The sequence below is a fragment of the Ailuropoda melanoleuca genome, chromosome 8 (genome assembly GCF_002007445.2).
Source record: "Ailuropoda melanoleuca isolate Jingjing chromosome 8, ASM200744v2, whole genome shotgun sequence".
NCBI classification, from domain to species: domain Eukaryota; kingdom Metazoa; phylum Chordata; class Mammalia; order Carnivora; family Ursidae; genus Ailuropoda; species Ailuropoda melanoleuca.
In genome coordinates, this window is record NC_048225.1 from 5,444,551 (window position 1) to 5,465,786 (window position 21,236).

At 38.2% G+C, this 21,236-nt stretch overlaps 1 protein-coding gene across 6 annotated transcripts in view; it reads left to right on the plus strand.

The window, feature by feature from the left end:
- Positions 1 to 21,236, plus strand: part of ATM (ATM serine/threonine kinase) — a 126,192-nt gene that overhangs the window by 36,097 nt on the left and 68,859 nt on the right. For 5 of the 6 annotated variants that reach the window (XR_004626995.1, XM_019809835.2, XM_034665697.1 and 2 more), the window contains 9 exons: positions 165 to 364; positions 2,671 to 2,753; positions 2,850 to 3,005; positions 3,854 to 3,929; positions 4,059 to 4,189; positions 6,117 to 6,237; positions 12,266 to 12,439; positions 13,707 to 13,876; positions 15,028 to 15,274. Coding sequence is in view for 5 of the 6 variants with exons in the window: in XM_019809835.2 (XP_019665394.1) it covers positions 165 to 364; positions 2,671 to 2,753; positions 2,850 to 3,005; positions 3,854 to 3,929; positions 4,059 to 4,189; positions 6,117 to 6,237; positions 12,266 to 12,439; positions 13,707 to 13,876; positions 15,028 to 15,274 (1,358 nt within the window). In the remaining variant the exon portion in view is untranslated. Of the gene's footprint in view, positions 1 to 164; positions 365 to 2,670; positions 2,754 to 2,849; positions 3,006 to 3,853; positions 3,930 to 4,058; positions 4,195 to 6,116; positions 6,238 to 12,265; positions 12,440 to 13,706; positions 13,877 to 15,027; positions 15,275 to 21,236 lie in introns of those variants that run through there. The other variant, XM_034665698.1, reaches the window with a different exon arrangement.

Below are 21,236 nucleotides of genomic sequence, written 5' to 3' on the forward strand. Positions count from 1 at the left end.
TTAGTGTGTAATCAATTTCACCATAATTTTGTTTTCCATATACTTTTATTTCTCTCTCTCTCTCTTTTTTTTTTTTCATAGACAGGAGGATATTTGAGGTAATGTTCAATATATGTGTTTGCTATATCCCTCTCTTAGTTTTATTAAGTGTTTTTTATTTTCAGGTGCCATGAATCCTTTAGCTGAAGAACATCTGTCAAAGCAAGATCTGCTCTTTTTAGACATGCTCAAGTTCTTGTGTGTGTGCGTAACTACAGCTCAGACCAGTCCAGTGTCATTTAGAGCAGCGGACATTCGGAGGAAGTTGTTAATGTTAATTGATACTAGCATGCTAGACCCTACTAAATCCCTCCACCTACACATGGTGAGTTACGGGAAGGTGACATATCTTCAGTCTGTCTGTCGTTGCTGGATGAATGTAGCCGACTGACATATAAATCATGTAGTACTGTTGATGGCTTGAAATCGCCTCCTTGAGGAATGAGTCTCATGCCAGTTATAAAGTACATTTTTTCTTTTAATGTACTGTGAGAAAATTTTAAGTGGATCCTGAAATATTAAAACTTGCATGGACTTTGGATAGATTTATTATCTTGAGGTATAATTAATTATTATAAATTATTGTAAAGTAGGCTAAGAAACACAGACTCTGATGTAAAAATAATACATAATCTTGTAGTTGAACTCTGAATCTTGCCTTGACCTTAGTTTATTTGCTTTAAAGTTTTGTTTTTGCTTTAACTATTTTTTTCTTTCCAAGTTTTTATTTAAATTCCAGTTTGTTAATATATGCTTTAAATATTTTTGGATGTATTTTCAAAGTGACGGTAAAGTTACAGTACTACAGGAATTCTCTTCCCTTCATATACTGGAACAGTTAACATTTTACCAAATTTGCCTTTTCATTTTCTCTTTCTGCATGCACGCGTGCTGTCTCTCTCTCTCTCTCACGCACGCACGTCTTCTGTTCTGAACCATTTTGAGGTTAAGTGGCTGACGTGCTGCCCTTCATCCTTCAGTTTTCGTGCTGGAAACAGTGACGCTGTCCTGCATAAGCACAGTGTAATCAGGAAACTAACATCGCATCATTGCAGTTAGTTGTCTATTTGTCTAGTTGTCTATTCAGTCTCTTTGAACCTGGAGCAGTTCTTTAGTTTCTCCTTATCTTTCCTGACCTTCGTATTTTTAAATGGTACAGCCACTTGTTCTCTAGGTTTGTCTGTTTCCTGTAGTTAGATTTAGGGATTGGTGAGAATGTTAGAAAAGGAATCTGTCTCCTGCCCTACCCCCATCAGTCTGTCCCATCTACTGATAAATGAAACCTTCAATTCCAGTCCAACATCATAGAATTTATTTGTATTTTTATCTTTCCATATTTATATCTCTCTTTTCCAACAGTGGGAAAGCTGGCTTCCCACTTACCTTCCATACAGTTACTTGTAAGGTACCTGCTGACTCTGTAGGCCATCATCCCCTCTGCCCAGCACTGGTGCTCATTGAGGGCGAGCCTCTGGCTCAGCGGGTGTGCTGGGTGAATCCATGGTCATGTCCCCAGGCTCAGCAAATTGGCAAACATGCCTGTGTTTCCTTAGCGCTGGGAAACATGCCAGGGGATTCCCTAGTGAGAACCTCTTGCAGTCATGTAGGTCGGGTCCCTGGTGGAATCCCTGGTCATGTTCCAGCTGCAGTGAACAAGCTGGTTGATCCACCGACCCCGGCAAACGGGCTTGGTTGAGCCCTGTTTGATTTCCCAGTTTTGACCCTGGCGTACTAGTCAAGTCTCCAGCCCTGGCCAGTGAGGAGGGCTGTGTGCTTTTCTTGAGGCTTTGGTGCTTAAAGTCAGTTCAAGACACTCAGTAATATCACATGTATGATTCACAAGGCAAATACTAAAATGGTCCAGTTTAGTCTTCTTTTATAATATCTGAGGCATTTCTCTACACATAGATGATAGGAAAAATATCTTCTGATTTCTTACTACAGCTAGAAAGGGATTAGGCGCTCTCAGAAACTGCCTAGTTGTAACTACCGTGATTATCTCTGGTAGTTGCTGAGTGCTCCTTGGTATCCACAGGAGCATAGAGACCCCTACAAGTTTGCTTTATAGGAAGATAACTCAGGGTATTTATGACTTTTTCCCTGCCCACAATTGTCTCTCCTGTCCAAAAATTCATTCATTGAACAGTTTTTGACCATTGAAGTCTTATCCCCAGGCATTATTTTTGGAGGGTTGGGACATAACAGTAGTGTCAGATTCTTGTTCAGGCTCTTAACCCCAACAGTGATAACAACTACCTATTTATGAAATTTCAACAAATAAATGCTACACATTTAACATTCATTTCCTTTAGCCCTCACGGTAATCTGGCCAGGTATGTGCTCTGTCCCCATTTTATAGGTGAGAGTACAAAGCCTCAGGTGGCAAGTTTTTAACCACACAAGTAACAGGTCATAGTGCCAGCATTTGAATCAGCTCTGTTTAACTTCAGACTTTTTTTGTTTGTTTGTTTTTGTTTTTATTATACTGCCTCCTTTAAAAAACTCAGTGGTCTTTTTTGTGTGCATGTGTGTATGTGTGCATGCATTAATGAATGAATTTATGGTTACATATATACTTAAGCAAGTGATTTATGAAAAAAAAAATGATTTTTTTCTCTTCAATTATCTTAGTATCTACTGCTTTTAAAGGAGCTTCCTGGAGAAGAATATCCTTTGCCCATGGAAGAGGTTGTTGAACTTCTAAAACCACTCTCGTAAGAAATTAAAGCCCTGTGTTATGTTCACTTTAAATTTATAAACGAACTGTTATATTCTGTTACACTGACAAAGCTGAACTTTTTCCATTGCAGCAATGTGTGTTCTTTGTATCGCCGTGACCAGGATGTTTGTAAAACACTTTTAAACCACTTTGTTCATATAGTGAGGAACCTGTGTCAAGGGGATATGGATGCTGAAAACGCAAGGGATGCTCAAGGGCAGTTTCTGACAGTGATTGGAGCATTCTGGTAGGTGCAGAGTGTTTTGCAGAGTTCTCAATTTTCTTTTGCTTCTCTGGATACAATTGCAAATTTTGCATTTCTACTTTAGTGACTTATGCTAATCCTTGAATGTAACTATATACAGTCTTTAACAAAAGTAGAATGTAGCCCGTTTCCCTCCTTAATTGCTTGAAGAACTAGTGAACACATTGGCCTTGTCACCATCTGGGTATTTTATGCATGTAGTCACAGTGTGACATGATACTGACAGAGGAGCACATGTATGTAAGTTAGAACCTCCGACCCACTTGATTGATAAAGACTTCTGAATCAGTATAGAATGTGGTTTTGAAATATTTGATACAAGAACAAAACTTCACAAATGTTTTCCTTTTAAAGCAAGTTTATAACATGGTTAGCTGAAGTATGATAGCCCCTAGATGAGGCATAATAGTGTAAAACAAATAAGATACATTAAAATGAACGCCTTTTTATTTTTAAGATTTTATTTATTTGTCAGAGAGAGTGAGCAAGAGAGAGAGCATGAGCGGGGAGGAGAGGGAGAAGCAGACTCCGCTGAGCAGGGAGTGTGACACAGGGCTCAATCCCAGGACGACCTGAGCTGAAGGCAGACGCTTAACTGACTAAGCCATCCAGGCGTCCCTAAAATTAACTCATTTTCAAACTAACTTCTTTTATGAAAGTTGAGAATATTGACTGGCATATGCCACATGATGAGAATTAAATTTAGTATGGAAAGAAATTTTGGAAGAATAGGAATAATCAGAAATTAGAATAAGTGTAATATCCAATTTTTTTTTTTAAACCAAGCTTTTACTGGAATAATTATTTGAGTTTGAAACACTTTATTTCAGGCACCTAGCAAAGGAGGGGAAATGCACATTCTCTGTAAGAATGGCACTAGTGAAGTGCCTTAAAACTTTGCTTGAGGTGAGTTATCCCACATTAATTATTAGTAAGGTCTCCATTGAAATTTCTAAAGTAGCCTTTGTTTCTTTTTGTTAACGGGTGATTTTTCTTAGTATTTCGTATTTAACACCAGGTGTTCTTTTCCCATAGACCGATCCTTATTCAAAATGGGCTATTCTTAATGTAATGGGAAAAGACTTTCCTGTAAACGAAGTATTTCCACATTTTCTTGCTGATAACCATCATCAAGTTAGCATGTTGGCAGCAGAGTCAATCAACAGGTAATGGGTCCTGTCTTCGTGAAGGGTCTGGGATGTCGTGTAGCAGCCGTGGCTCACCGGCTGTCGGGGAAAAAGAGCCAGAATTTACTGAGTATACACTGTGTACCTGGCTCTGATGCTCTTACTTCTGACAGTCCTGTCACTTAGGTGCTGTTATTTCCTCCAGTTTGTAAGTGAAAAGTGGCTTCGAGAGAGAAAGTGACTTGCTCACTGCCATACAGCCCATAAGTGGTGGAATTGAATGAGGTGTGTCCACTCCCGCTTACGGGGTGGATGGAAGGTTTGGATATTACTGTGATTTTGTAGGAGTTTGTAAAATGAAAACGAGCACGTTTCACAGTGTGCTAATTACAATTATATTCCTGTGAGCGAACATACAATTAGGCCCTGGAGTAGTTCTGGCATAGAGACCTGCTTTATGTTTGAGTACTTGAAGAAGCAATGTTTCTTAGGACTGCATGTTTCTCAGGTTGTCCGGGTAATTTTTAAAATCTAAATTGTAACCTGCCTCTGCCTTTCCCACCTGACACTCCCTACAAGTAACGCACCTTTCTCCTTTATTTTTCTCAGTAGCATGTATGACCACTTGAAATGTTCTGTTTTAAATATAACACATCTAGCTTAAATATAAGCTGCTGGAAGGCATTGGTTTTTTTCTGTTTTGTTCATTGCTGTATACTTAGCACCAAAAACAATAATGGCATTCAGTAATTTATAAAATAAATGAATGTTTGAAAAGAGAACTTACATTATGCTTTGAAATCACCAAAACTGAAAATCATTTGAGTAGCTTTACTATTCAGATGTAAGTGATCAATAATGAAAGCGCTAAAGAAATTGCCCCAGCAGCCACGTAACCATACGTGTTAGATAAACCTAACTTGTGCACAGTTGAACGTGCTGACAGTAGTCTTTTCACAAGTCAGAATCATGTCTCATCCCTCAGGTGTGGGATGCTTTTCAGGACTTGCATTGTAAGGGTTGCTAATGAATGTGAGCTTTACTTCAAGTCCTTAAAAGATGGAAAAGACACACCGAAGCTAAAGATCCGGAAATATGGAAAAGCACAGTTGAATGTAACAGAGCAGTGCAGTGGTGGCTTTGGAAAACCTCTCAAGATTTAAAAAATGTATAAATTTAAGAGTGACATGCTGGGATTTTTTTTGTTTGTTTTTTGGTTATTGTTGATATTTAATATTGGGCTGTTTTAAGAGCTGTTGGAGAAACTGGAGGAATCAGAGGAACACCAAAAAGTATAAAAGCTTTGGTTACTATAAAAGCACAAAGGACAAAGTTAGTTGAAGAGTTGTCCTTAAATATGATAGGATATCATGCAGAGAGCACTGGTCAGCTTTTCTCCATCACATAAAAAAATTAAATAGTTAACAAGGCATAAAGCTAGCCACTTTGCATGGTAAGATCAGTATTTTTTTTTTTTTCAAAGTAGACTCCATGCCCAGCGTGGACCCCAGCATGGGGCTTGAACTTAAGATCTGAGATCAAGACCTGAGCTGAGATCAAGAGTTGGACGCTTAACCAACTGAGCCACCCAGGCGCCCTGGGACAAGATCACTTTTTAAAATTAGAGCAGGGGGACAGGAGTCTAAGGCTTGGTGTTTGATCGGAGGATAATTTTTCTTTATGGGCTAGCTTGAGTTCAGGACTATTTAAATTTGGGCAGTAAGCTACAAGATTTTTTGAGACCCTTTCGGTTCTAGGAGAAAATGGAGTATATTCTAAAGACCCGATATTAACCAGTGGCTGTGAACCTGTTTAAATGGGCTTAGATTTCATTAGGTTTTTTGAAAGAAGGCTCACTATGCTAGTATATCTCACAGTGTGATTTATTTGTGTCCCATAATACACTTTGGAAAATAATGTTTACGGTAAAAAAATATTTCACTTTTTGCCTTTTTTTTTTTTTAAGATTATTCCAGGATATGAAACACAGAGGTTCGTCCACATTATGGAAAGCACTTCCTTTGAAGCTTCAGCAAACAGCTTTTGAAAATGCATACTTGCAAGCTCAGGAAGGAATGAGAGAAGTGGTAATTTTAGCAATGCATGATTGCTTTTATCATATACTTCTTATAAATATGCCATCTATTACTTTGCCAGTGTGGCCTAAGTCAATTTGCATCCACCAGGTTACTTAAACAGCTGTGTGAATTAATTGGAATTGGTTAGAATTAATCCAATAATGGCAATTTCTTTTGGTTTAACTTGTATGTACTATTTTTTGCGGGAAAAACAAAATTCTCACTAGGTTTCTATTGGAGTACAAATGGCATTCTTTTTTTAATAAAATTTTTTTAAATGGAAATTTTAAACCTACAGTGTTACATTAGTTTCAGGCGTATAACATAGTAATTCTGTACATTACCTAGTGCCCATCATGATAAGTGCAGTAACCGTATGGCATTATTACAGTTATTATTACTGAGTTTATTCTCTATGCTGTATTTTTCATCTCTGTGACTTATTTATTTTATAGATGGAAGGCTGTACCTCTTAATCTCCATTCTCTATTTCACCCATTCCCTCTACCCACCTCCCCTCTGAAAACCACCAGTTCTCTGTATTTAAGAGTCTGATTTTTTTGCTCGTTCATTTGTTTGGTTTCTTAGATTCCACATGTAAGTGAAATCATATGGTGTGTGTCTTTTTCTGACTTATTTCACTTAGCGTAATAACCTCTAGGTCCATCCATGTTGTTGCAAATGTCAAGATCTCGTTTTTTTACGGCTGAGTGATGTTCCATCTCACACGCACACCTGCACACATACCCAGCCGCCCACCTCTTCTGTATCCATTCATTCGTCAGTGGACACTTGGGTTACTTCCATCACTGGGATATTGAAAATATTGCATAGGAATGCGTGTATCTTTCAAATTAGTGTTTTTGTTTGAGTAAGTATCCAGTAGTGAAATTATTGGATCATAAGGGATTTCCATTTTCAATTTTTTGAGGCACCTCCATACTGTTTTCCACAGTGGCTGCCCCAGCTTGCATGCCCACCAGCAGTGCACGAGGCTTTCCTTTCTTTCACATCCTCTCAGCACTTGTTTTTTCTTGTCTTCCTGGTACAGCCATTCTGACAGGTGTATGGTGATATCTCACTGTCATTTTGATTTGCATTTCACTGGAGATGACGTGTCTTGTTGGTCAACTGTATGTTTTTGGAAAAATGTCTGTTTAGGTACTCTGCCCGTTTTTTAATAAAATTGGTATTTGGATGTTGAGTTGTAGAAGTTCTTTATATCAGTGTCTTCTTTCATTCTTCTTCTTTTATTCAGTAAGTTGCCTTTTGGTTTTGTTGATGGTTTCCTTTGGTGTGCAAAAGCTTTTTATTTTGGTGGAGTAGTTTATTTCTGCTTTAGTTTTCTTTGCTTGAAGAGACATATTCAGAAAAATGTTGCCAAGGTCAGTGTCCAAGAGATTACTGCCTATATTTTCTTTTAGGAATTTTATGGTTTCAGGTCTCACATTTAGATTTTTTTTTTAAGATTTTATTTATTTATTAGAGAGAGAGTGAAAGCACAAGCAGGGGGAGCTGCAGGCAGAGGGGCAAGGAGAAGCAGACTCCCCGCCAAGGAGGGAGCCTGATGCGGGGCTCGAGCCCAGGACCCTGGATCATGACCTGAGCAGATGCCAAACCGACTGAGCCACCAGGCACCCCTCACATTTAGATCTTTATTTTGAGTTTATTTTTGTGTATGGTATAAGAAAGTGGTCTGGTTTTATTTTTTGGCAGGTAGCTGTCCAGTTTTCCCAGCACCATTTTTTGAAGATACTATTTGTTTCCCATTGTATATTGACCATATTAGTGTGGGTTTATTTCTGGCCTCTTTTTTTCCTTTCCATTGATCTGTGTGTCATTCTTTTATGCCAGTACCATACTGTTTTGATTACCGTAGCTGTGTAGTGTATATTGGAATCTGGGATTGTGATACCTCTGGTTTTGTTCTTTTTCTGGTCCCATACAAATTTTATAAGATTATTTGTTCTAGTTCTATGAAAAATGCTATTGGTATTTTCATAGGAATTGCATTAAATCTGTAGATTGTTTTGAATAGTGTGTGGCCATTTTAACAGCCTTCTTCCAGTCTGAGAGCATGATCCATATTGCCATGTTTTTGCACCATCTTCAGTTTCTTTCATCAATATCTTGTATTTTCAGAGTATAGGTGTTTCACCTCCTTGGTTAAACTTACTCCAAGGTATTTAATTCTTTTTGGTGTAATAGTAAATGGGATTATTTTCTTAATTTCTCTTGCTGCTACTTCGTTATTAGCGTATAAAAGTGCAACAGAGGGGCGCCTGGGTATCTCAGTTGGTTAAGCGTCTGCTTTTGGCTCAGGTCATGATCTCGGGGTCCTGAGATCAAGTTCTGCATTGGGCTCCCTGCTCAGCGGGGAGCATGCTTCTCCCTCTCACTCTGCCTGCTGTTACCTCTGCTTGTGCTCTCTTTGTCAAATAAATAAAATCTTAAAAAAGTGCAACATATTTCTGTGTATAAATTTTGTATCCTGCAGCAGTATGCTGACACTTATGAGTTCTGATAATTTTTAGATAGACTCTTTAGGATTTTCTATGTGTAGCATCATGTCATCTGTAAACAGTGACAGTTTTATTTCCTCCATACCGATTTGGATGCCTTTTACTTCTTGTCTGATGGCTGCAGCTAGGACTTCCAGTACTGTTTTGAATAAAAACGGCAAGAGTGGACATCCTTTATTTGTTCCTGATCTTAGATGAAATGCTTTCAGTTTTTCACCCTTGAGTATAATCTTAGCTGTGGGTTTTTCATAGATGGCCTTTTTATGTTGAGGTTTGTTTCTTCTAAGCCCTCTTTGTTTAGAGTGTTTATCATGAAGGAGGTTGTATTTTGTCAATTGTTTTTTTGCATGTATTTAAGGGATCATATGGTTTTTATTCTTCCTCTTGTTAATATGATCACATTGCTTTGCAAATATTGAATCATCCTTGCATCCCTGGAATAAATCCCCTTGATTGCAGTGAATGATCTTTTTTGATGTCTTGTTAAATTCAGTTTGGTTTTATTTTGTTGGGGATTTTTGCACCTGTGTTCATCAGGGATATTGGCCTGTTTTCTTTGTTTTTTGGGGCATCTCTCTGGTATTGGTATCAAGGTAATGCTGGCCTCATAGAATAAATTTGGAAGTTTCCTTTCTCTTCTATTTTTTGGAGTAGTTTGAGAAAAATAGGTATTATCTCTTCTTTAAATGTTTGGTAGAATTCACGTGTGAAGCCGTCTGGCCCTGGACTTCTGTTCGTTGGGAGCTTTTTGATTACTGATTCAATTTCCTTCCTAGTAACCTGTTCAGATTTTCTATTTCTTCCTAATTCAGTTTTGGGACTATATGTTTCTAGAAATTTGTTCTAGGTTGTCCAGTTTGTTGGCATGTAATTTTTCATGGTGATCTCCTACAATCCATCTTTCTGTGGTGTCGATTGTTATTTCTCCTCTTTCATTTCTGATTTTATTTATTTGAGTTTTTTTTTTTTTTTTCCCCCTTGATGAGTCTGGCTAAATAAAGGTTTATCAATTTTGTTCATCTTTTCAAAGAACCAGCCCTTGGTTTCAAAAAAGCCCTTGGTCTTTTGTGTGTGTGTGTGTGTCTTTTATTTATTTCCTCTCTAATCTTTCTTATTTTCTTCCTTCTACCAGTTTTGGCCTTTGTTTGTTCTTTTTCTAGTTCCATTTCGTGTAAAGTTAGGTTGCTTATTTGAGACTTTTGTTGTTTTCTTGAGGTATTGCTATAAACTTTCCTCTTAGAACTGCTTTTGCTATGTCCCAAAGATTTTGGATTATCGTGTTTCCATGTATTTTTTTATTTCCTCTTTGATTTCTTCACTTACCCATTGATTGTTAGTGGCATGTTCAGCCTCTGTGTGTGTTTTTCTTTTTTTCTTTTCGTAATTTATATTATACTTCTGGGGTTGGAAAAGTTGCTTGATATGACTTCAGTCTTCTTAAAATATCATTTCTAGTAAGTGCTGATTAGAAGCTAATTTGGAGAACAGGTAATAGTTGGAGGAAATGGATTAAAAACAGTGTTCTAATAAGGAAGATCAAATTATGTTGGTCTTTTTTAGTGAACCTTATGATTTCCATAGTTCTTTGTAGAATAATGTACTTTTAAAAGATTTTATTTATTTGAGAGGGAGTTTGTGCACATGTGTGAGTGTGGGGGAGTGCTGTGGGGGCAGAGGGAGAGAGAGAATCCCAAGCAGGTGCCCCGCTGAGCACAGGCCGAGTTGGAGCTTGATCTCACAACCCTGAGATCATAACCTGAGCCAAAACTAAGAGTTGGATGCCTAACCGACTGAGCCACCCAGGTGCCCTTAGAATAATATTTTTCTTAAATGGCACAATTATCAGAATGTTAGAAATTATTCATTTATTGGGGCTCTTGGGTGCTTCAGTTGGTTAAGTGTCTGTCTTCGGCTCAGGTCATGATGCTGGGGTCCTGGGACTGAGCCCCCTCTCAGGCTCCCTGCTTAGCGGGCAGCCTGCTTTTCCCTCTTCCTCTGCCTGCCACTCCCCCATTTGTGCTCTTTCTCTCTGTCAAATAAATAAATAAAATCTTTAAAAAATTTACTTATTTATGCCTTGGTGTGTTTGTAAAAAGTATGTGAGACGGTTAACTAAATGTTGTCTAACTGGTGATAGCACTAAACTGAAAAGTACAGTTGCATAAAAGAATGTGAATTTCAGAAAAATATTCAATAGATTGGAAAAATGAATGAATAATATAAAGCTTAATAGAGATGTGTATCATACATTTTAAGATGAGCCTGTGTTGTGCAAAAAAGCAAAATATTGACCTGATAAAATTCATTTGTAAAAAGTCCGAAGAAGTTTTACATTTTCAGAGCTACTCTATGAATCCACGTTATAATAGTTACCAAAGAAGCAAATTCGGTCTTAGACATCACTAATAGAAGCATACTGTCATGAACAGGTTAATAAAAAGAATCTGGGGTCCTCCGTACATTATAGAGGGCAACTACCTGGTTGGGTTTGATTCTGAGGAAAAGTAGATTTTTAACTAGGATGTTAGAGTCTGTTAAGGAGTTGCTGGGGGAGCTGACTTAGTGGGAACCTCATAGCGCTCATCAAACATGTCAGTGGTGGCCATTTAGTAAAGGAATTTGGCTTACTTTTCCTTGTTCCAGAAAAACAGAAGTAGGATCAGTGAATAGAGTTTTCAAAATGTGAAGAGAAACTTTTTTTTTTTTTTTTAAGATTTTATTTTTCAGTAACCTCTACATCCGATGCAGGGCTTGAACCCACAACCCCAAGGTCAAGAGTCCCATGCTCCACCAACGAGCCAGCCAGGCACCCAGAGAAACTCATCAGTTATAGCTAGTTAAAAAATGTTCACATCTGTGGGGATATTATCATGATTGGTCATTAAATTAGAAGCTTGTGTTATTTTGCCTAGTTGCATGATTTTACTTTTGACAATACATGTGACAGTATATTTTAAAGTATAAAGAGCTATCAAATAATGAAGATAATAAAAGCATCTTAGGATGTATACTTGATCATGGAAAAGGAGTTTTTCATCATTCTCACCTTCTTGCAATTTTTAAATTTAAGGTTTTGTTTTAGTTCCAGGTAATGTACAGTGTTACATTAGTTTCAGGTGCACAGAACAGTGACTCAGCACTTCCACACATCCCCCAGTTCTCATCATAAGAAGTGCCCTCCTCAGTCCCATCACCTGCTTAGCCCGTCTTCACATCTCCCCTCTGATAACCATCACGTTGTCTTTCTTGCAGGTTCTTTCTTGTTTTCTTAAGTGCTTTGTACTTCACTGAAAGGCTTGTGAATTCCATAAGATCTTACCAAAAACCATTGTCCCACTCCAGAAACTTTGATATTTTCTCAGATCTCTGCCCTTGACTCCATCACTGTGGGATCTAACACTGCTCAGTGGCTGGTTATTAGATGTTATAATGGGTACATTGATTTTAGTCTGACTGGTTTATCTGTAATGTTTATATATTTACATTATATTATTATTTTTAAAATTCTTTTCAAGTCCCACAGAGCTAAGAACCCTGAACTTTTGGATGAGATTTATAACAGAAAATCTGTTTTACTGATGACGATAGCTGTGGTTTTATGCTGTAGCCCAGTCTGTGAAAAACAGGCTTTGTTTGCGCTGTGCAAGTCTGTAAAAGAGAATGGATTAGAACCTCACCTTGTTAAAAAGGTACATGTGGATGAATAATTTTTATTCTCCTCGGGTAACTTTTAAATAATTTAAAAAGTTAAAGCTTATTTTAAAGTGACACTTGAAGACTTGGAGACAGTTTTATTTTTTAGATTGGGAATATTGGAAAGTAGTAACTCTTTAGTGTATGTTTATTTGGATGGAGTATCACTTTTTATATTATTTCACGGAGTATTCATTGAACTAGCAGGGATGAATGATGTCTCATCCAGACCATGCCCCCTGGAATTGCTTTTATTGAGGAAAACACATGGAGAAAAGAGCAGTAGCAAGTGTTTTCCCTGATAGATTCTGGGTTACAACCTTGGGATCGAGCAGGGCAGAAGTCAAATCCTAGAGCTGTGAAACTTTTAGTCTGCACTACTAGGGAAGGAACACTTGGGTCCAGTCGTTCAGGGGCATCAGCACGGTGTTGTAGAATCGTTCGCCTCTGCCCTGTTCCACCACCTCAGAAAGTTCCAGACCTTTCCATTGCAGATGTTCATGTGATGAACGAGTGATAGATTACCGATAGAGCATTCAGGATTCTACCAGCATGATTTCCATGAACTGAATAGTGGGCCAACCTGTAGGTAATCAGTCTTACACAAGCTAATCTTTTACCTCTCCTTACTAAAATAAGTTTTTTTTTAAGTGTACTACTACACTACCAAATTATTATTTTTTAAAGATTTATTTATCTTAGTAGGAGAGTAGTAGAGGGAGAGGAGAAGAGAATCCCAAGGAAACCTCCTTCCCCCCACCCCACCCCCCGTGCAGAGCCTGGCTTGGGTCTCCATCTCATAACCCTGAGATCATGACCTGAGCCAAAATCAGGAGTCAGACGCTTAACCGACTGAGCCACCCAGGCTCTCCTATATTACCTAATATTATAAGTGGATTATAGTGGTTGGATTTTTCTCATTTAGAGTTAGGACTGAGAAGAATTACTATTTTACTTGAGACCTTCCTTTGAAATATAATCAAAGGTTGAACACTGCAATGTATTTTTCCATTTCTATTCATTTAACATTTATTAGTAAGTGTTTGCTGTGTGCCATGCTCGGTGCTAATTATGCTAAATACGGTTTTCTCATGTAGTCTTTCTGAAGTCTAGGTACTTTTATTATCCCCTCTCCTAGATGAGGAAATCAAGCAATAGAATGGTTGAGTGATTGCTTCAAAGTTATACTGTAAATAGAAGGATTTAAGTGATTTATTTTTTCATTGGTTTCTTAAAGAACTGACTTCTTTCTGGTTTGTGCAGGTTTTAGGGAAAGTTTCTGAAACTTTTGGATACAGACGTTTAGAAGACTTTATGGCTTCTCATTTGGATTATCTGGTTTTGGAATGGCTAAATCTTCAAGATACTGAACATAGCTTATATTCTTTTCCTTTTATTTTACTAAACTATACAACCGTTGAGGATTTCTATAGGTAGGTCTGTTTCATATGGCACATATGAGATACGTTCATTTTAAAATAAGATGGAAGTGTTTGGCAGCCCCCTCCCCCCACCTTACACACACACACACACACACACACACACACACACACGCAGAGCTAGGAGGCTGTGTAGTAGGAGCTGCTGGGCTGCTTGTTTGAATCGAAGTGTATTGAAAGGAATCACTAGACTTAGGATCCAGTCCCAGGTGTGCCAGTAATGAGCTATGTGAGTTTGGGCAAGCCATGGAAACAGCCCCTGGGCCTTGGTTTTTCAGTGTATATGCTAAGGGAATTACACAGGTCTTTAAGGGCTCTTTCAGCTTTAATGTTTGATAATCTTCCCTATGACAAATCAAAGATAAACTGTCCTTGCTGTTGCTTGGCTATGGACCATTTGTCATTGTTTTTATTAGATTTAAACTTTAATGTAAAAATATTTATTTTGCTAACTCCACAAACTCTTGAGAAGAAAATTTTGAAAACGGAGAGGTTTGGAACAACTAAAGAATAATGTTTAGGTATCAGGATGGAAAAACAGTTCATAATTGTTTGGTGGCCTTTGTTCTTTCATTTTGGCAATAACAGTATTTACATTGGTGGTTTGAATTTGTAAATTTCTTTCACATTTCATTTTACATAAATGAAGTGATTTTTGCGTCAGTCGGTTATGCAGAAGAAATAAATTCAGTTCACACTTTTTTTTTTTTTAAAGATTTTATTTATTTACTCGACAGAGATAGAGACAGCCAGCGAGAGAGAGAACACAAGCAGGGGGAGGGAGAGGAAGAAGCAGGCTCATAGCAGAGGAGCCTGACGTGGGGCTCGATCCCATAACGCCGGGATCACACCCTGAGCGGAAGGCAGACGCTTAAGCTCTGTGCCACCCAGGCGCCCCCAGTTCACACTTTTTTTGATCATGGAATGAAGGTGGTCTATTCTCAGATCTGTTTCTTGTGTTTGATTATTTAGAATCTATTTAACTTCATTTCTCCACTTACAGAATTAAGAATGCCTAATGATCTAGATAAAATGACGCTCTAATGCTTACTAAATAAAGCATTTTATTATTTTAAAAACTATATTATAAAATTTGATTATGAGAAGTTATATATAAGATATATTTCAAAATTTTATATTTTCAGATCATGTTACAAGGTTTTGATCCCACATCTAGTGATTAGAAGTCGTTTTGATGAGGTGAAGTCCATTGCTAATCAGATCGAAGAGGATTGGAAAAGTCTTCTAACACACTGCTTTCCAAAGATTCTTGTAAATATTCTTCCTTACTTCGCCTACGAGGGTACAGGAGACAGTGGGATGGCACAGCAGAGAGAGACTGCTACCAAAGTCTACGATATGCTTAAAGATGAAAATTTACTAGGAAAACAGGTATGGCTTCACTCTTACCTACTTATCCTCTAAGTCTTTCCTTTTTTTCTTTTCTTTTTTTTTTTAAAGTGGGCTCCAGGTCCAACGTGGGGCTTGAACTCATGATCCCTAAATCAAGTGTCACATGCTCTACCAACTGAGCCAGCCAGGCTCCCCATCCTTATCATCCCCTAATTCATTGGAGATATAACTTTAAAATTTTAAGACTACTCATCATCACTTGTGCAGTGAAACTTAATATGTAGTAATCCCTGTCTAGCATAGGTGATCCGTGAATTTTTTTATTGTTGCTGTTATTGCAGTGTTCTCTTCTTTTGATTGGCTTTTAAATGAAATGTTTTGAATCAGAAATTTTAAAAAACCTTTGGAATTATTTTATTGACTTTTCCTTTAAAAATTTTTTTTGATTATTTAATTTTTTGGGGGGTCTGCATAAAGGTGGTTTTATTAAAGCATGGAGACAGGACTCGTGGGCCGAAAGAGCTGTTGCCCCGGGATTGTGAGGAGCAACTAATTATATGCTTTACGGTTGAGGGGAAGTAAAGACAAAGTGAAGTTCCAAAAGGATTTTCATACGCTAAAGAAGACTCACAGAATAGGGGAGGCCTGGCTGTTGTCGAGCTAAGGTTGTTTTTCCCTTTAGCAAGGCGTTAACATTAAGACAGTTGGGAGTTTCCTGCAGGAATGTTATACTCTGCCTATCTCAAGTATTTGTCATTGCACTGCAGGTTAAAAGGAAATTTAGTTTTGTCTACATTTCCTTCTGCCTTTGTTTCCCACATCATTCCCCCTGAACAGTTTTGACCCTTAAATCTTTAGGGTTGCTGGGGGTAGAAGGTCTTATCTCCTATAACTTCTTCCTCCTAAATAGGGGCGTAGAGATGTCTCTACCTGTGGGTCTATATTGGTTAGGTGGGGAAATTTTTTTTTTTAAGATTTAATTTATTTATTTGAAAGAGAGCGTGAGCGGGGGGAGGGGCAGAAGAGAGAATCTCAAGTAGACTCCCTGCTGAGCACAGAGTCCAGTGGGGGGCTCGATCTCACAGCCCTGAAATCATGACTCTTGAGCTGAAATCAAGAGTCCGACACGTAACTAACTGAGCCATCAGACGCCCCAAGTGGGAAATTTATACATTGGAGTTACCAAAGGCAAAGGCCACCAATGCAAGGTAGACAACATTTACGAACCTCCTTGAGTAGAAACGATCGTCTGTCAGCTGGAAGTTACAGCAGCGAAGGAGTCACGGCACCAGCAATGGCAACAAAATAATGTTAATATTATGTAAAAGAGAAGCCTGAATAAAAGACCTTTGGTAGTTGGCCGTGGTTGTCCTGCAGTCCACAAGCTTCAACCAATCACTAAAGGAAAGTGAGAGATGTAAAGTGTTGCTTTGAGCACTCCTGTTACATTTTGATGACATCTGGAGTATATACACCACGTTCTGTTTTTATGCTAGGACTTGTTTCACCTTGTGCAGCAATGAAATTATCTTAATGCCATTTTCAGAGTTATTTGAGGCCTTAATGGCGTAGCAAGTGGTGTTAGCCATCATATACTCTTTTGTTTTGCAAACAATTAGGTAATTAATAAGAGGCATCTTTATAGAAGCAAAAGAAAAAATATAGTTTAATGGTTAGAGCAAATTAGAAACCCAGTGTTGAGTCTCAAGTACTTAAAATCTAATATCTACAGAGATGTGTTGTTGAAACACTTTTTCTCTATAACAACCCTCGTTTTTAATGAGAGATAGCCAAATGTAGGCTAATTCGATTGTAAAACAAGTTCCTATTTTAACAGAATTGTCCTAATAATTTACATAAGCCAGAGTACTGATTGATCACGTAGATCTTTTAAAATCTGCTTTCCTGGAACTTATTTTTATAAGGAATCTTAATTGAGCTTTTTAGTAGCCTCTATAGGCCAGAAGCCAAGCAAAGTTCTTGCCATCAGACGTGCCTGCGATACCTGTAGATTTGGGCGAATACCTTTTCTCGAGGTCCCCAAAGTAGCCTGATGTTCCTGTACCTGCCAGGGAGTGACATTCTTTACTCACCTGGTAAGGCTGCTGGGAACCCTGTAAGCAAGGTGTCAGGCCAACCCTTCCATGGGGCTTTATGGCTGCAGGTTTCATAAAGTCAACCTTAGTTCCTTAAAGCTGTCTGGTCATATCTGAGTCTATGCATGTCTCTCAAATATGACATTCCGGTTAAAGCCTTGGTAAAATAACCAGTATTTCCAATGATGTCCTCTTGGAAGGAGAACAGATTCTTCTTGAACTTAATGCAAGTGGCTGTGATTGCCCTGTAATAAAGAATGCTTACTGGGAGTTTGTGAATTTCAGAGGGTTCAGGTAGAAAGAAAAGTTAAATGCTTCAGTTTATTCACAAATAAATACTTTATTACATTTCTGTAAATTGTAGATATCTTCAAGGAAAGGTCGTTTAATCTGGTAGAGTAAACATTAGAGAACCAGCAATGTTTTGTTTTGTTTTGTTTTGTTTTAAAGATTTTATTTATTTGACAGGGGTGCCTGGGTGGCGCAGTTGTTAAGCGTCTGCCTTCGGCTCAGGGCGTGATCCCGGTGCTCTGGGATCGAGCCCCACATCAGGCTTCTCCACTAGGAGCCTGCTTCTTCCTCTCCCACTCCCCCTGCTTGTGTTCCCTCTCTCGCTGGCTGTCTCTCTCTCTTAAATAAATAAATAAAATCTTTAAAAAAAAATAAAAATAAAAAAATAAAGATTTTATTTATTTGAGAGAGAGTGCACGCTCCTGCCCACAAGTGAGGGGAGGGGCAAAGGGAGAAGCAGACTGTCTGCTGAGCAGGGAGCCCAACTCCTGCTGGACCTTGAGGTCATGACCTGAGCCAAGGCAGCCGCTTAACCCACTGAGCCACCCAGGTGCCCCAGGAACCAGCAATGTTTCAAACAAGAGTTAGAAAAACCATCCACATTACTAATTCTTGTGCATTTTGAATGCAGCTTTTTAGTTAGTTCTGGAAATTCTATCAGTTTTAGTTTAGGATCTTTTTTTTTTTAAGATTTTTAGTTATTTATTCGACAGAGATAGAGACAGCCAGCGAGAGAGGGAACACAAGCAGGGGGAGTGGGAGAGGAAGAAGCAGGCTGACAGCAGAGGAGCCTGATGTGGGGCTTGATCCCATAACGCTGGGATCACGCCCTGAGCCGAAGGCAGACGCTCAACCGCTGTGCCACCCAGGTGCCCCTAGTTTTAGGATCTTAAAGATATCTTAAAGATATCAAAAACCTGTTTATGAATCTCCTTGAAGATGAAACACATGTTGCAAGAGAGTAAGAATGATTGTAAATGAGAAAAGACTCCGAAATGGACGTGGTTAAAGATCTGAGGAGAGGGGTGCGTGGGTAGTTCAGTTGTTAAGCATCTGCCTTCAGCTCAGGGCATGATCCCAGGGTCCTGGGATCGAGCCCTGCATTGGGCTCCTCCCCTGGGAGGCCTGCTTCTTCCTCAACCACTCCCCCTGCTTGTGTTCCCTCTCTTGCTGGCTGTCCCTCTCTCTGTCAAATAAATAAATAAAATCTTAAGAAAAAAATCTGATGAGAGGTTACCATATCGCTGGCAAGGACATCCAGTTACTTCTGTGAAACCTAATACTTTATAATTAGAGCATCAAGTGATGACCTTATTACCAAAACATAAAAACAGAAAGTTGCATATATTCTCTAGAATACAGTATTTACCCAAACATAACTTAAGGCTGATCATTATTTGTTAAACAGTGCTTCCAGAGTAACTTAACATACCAAATAAAAAGGCCTAAAGAGCCAGAGACTTCATTTACAATTTAAGTACTGAGAGGTTTATTAAAAGACCTTAGAAAGTTATAAATCACATGCCTGAATAGTGGATTATAGATTATTACAAAGTTTAAAATGTAATTATTGGGGCGCCTGGGTGGCACAGCGGTTAAGCGTCTGCCTTCAGCTCAGGGCGTGATCCCGGCGTTATGAGATCGAGCCCCACATCAGGCTCCTCCGCTATGAGCCTGCTTCTTCCTCTCCCACTCCCCCTGCTTGTGTTCCCTCTCTTGCTGGCTGTCTCTATCTCTGTCAAATAAATAAATAAAAATCTTTAAAAAAAAAATGTAATTATTTATTTAACCAAGGTGGCAGAAAGAAATTCCAAAGGCAAATGTGTAGGGTTATATAGTTGTTAGCAAAACTTAGCTTCTTTAATATTAGAAATTGTAACGAAGTGATCAAAGACTTGATGAAGACAAAACATAGAAACCGTTCCCGGGGCAGACAACAGAAGATAACTGCTGTATACATTTTCTTATCAAGTGCAAACCAGCAATTCAAGAAAACTGTCTTTGAACAGAGAAAAAAGCAAAATTTCAATCTTACACCAATGTACTTTTAATATCCATTTGTTTCATCTTTAGTCCTGACCACATATAAAGTTCTTTTCCAAAAATTTCCCGTCATAAACCTTTTACAGCTTTTTCATTCAAAGTTGTTTCCCTTATTTTCCGTCAATCTTAATTACATTTAGCAGAAGAATTTTAACTCTTAGAAACCTTGGTCTCCAGTGAAAACTATAAAGAAACTAATTGTGAACTGTCAGACCGGACAGTGGTGGCAACTTTATGAATTTATTAACCACAAAGCATGTTTTCAAACACTCAAATATTCTTTGTTTCCTGCAATAAGAAGCCAAAAACACAAACCTACCTTCAGTAAGTAAGTAGGTAAATCAATGCTTAAGTATCTTATTTCATTTGTAAAAGACCTAGATGTCCAGTGAATTCAGTGCCATTTATTATCCAAGCAAAACTTTAAAGTCTTAGGTAACCAAAGACTATCTTACCAATTACCCATGAAAACTTTGAGACAGAAAATTAATCATCATTTAAGTCATCCTTTTGCTAAAAAATTACAGCAGGGTTAATACGAGTTTGTTTGACCTTTAGCAAACCTAGATAAAAGTTTCATATTTAATGCTGATAACTCTAAAGACTTGTCTGTCTTAATTAAACCAACAAACTTAGCTTAAATACCAAATATATTCCACCTGTGTCCACTTGAAAGTCTCTCAATTTGTTCCCCCTTAAAATTTATTTTAATTGGCAGTAATAAATGAATGCAAACCGATGTTAAATTCAAGCAGTACTGAACAGTGTATAGAAAGTGTTCCTCTTTACTTTTCAAGAAGTATGATCTCAAGTTCTCATGCCCCGCTCTTTCTTTTTTCCATGAGACTGACTACATGTAATAATTTACTTATGAATCATGTCCATTTTTTATCGGTCTTCTCTGCTGTAAGTACTCTGAAAGTAGGATTTTTTACTTTTTTCTTTTTTCCCAATGTATCCTGGCTACCTAGTATGTAGTGAATACTCATTATTTGATAAAAGATGGGGTTAAGTGAAAAAGAATCTAACAACTTCTGTTTGTTTTGTAGTAATTTAGACACATCCAAAATTATTTGAGGGAACTTACATAAACTTTTTTTAAGGTAAGAGAAGATTGGTTACTCTCAAGTTTTTGTTTTTGTTTTTTGATATAAGTAAGGGATGACTAACCAAGGTTGGCTGATGTTAAAATTACAATTGGATAAACTTCTAGAGACTTTTTTTGTTTGCCCAGTTACTGTATTGAACCAAGAATGGAGCACGGAGTTTCTCACTCGCCTAGGTAGACCACTGCCAGTCAGAGCTAGTTCTAAGTCAATATGGAGGGAAATGAGGAGCTCCTTTCTCAAAAGACAGTTGGAACAGAATGTTGGTGCTCCAAAGGTTATGGAATTAATGAAAGACCCTGCTTTTATCCCCTCATAGGCATCTCCCTGCTTCTAATAGAAGTAGGCCTAATCTTACTACTTTTTAAAATGTATTCAAACTAGGGACGCCTGGGTGGCTCAGTGGGTTAAGTGTCTGCCTTCAGCTCAGGTCATGATCTCAGGGTCCTGGGACTGAGTCCTGCA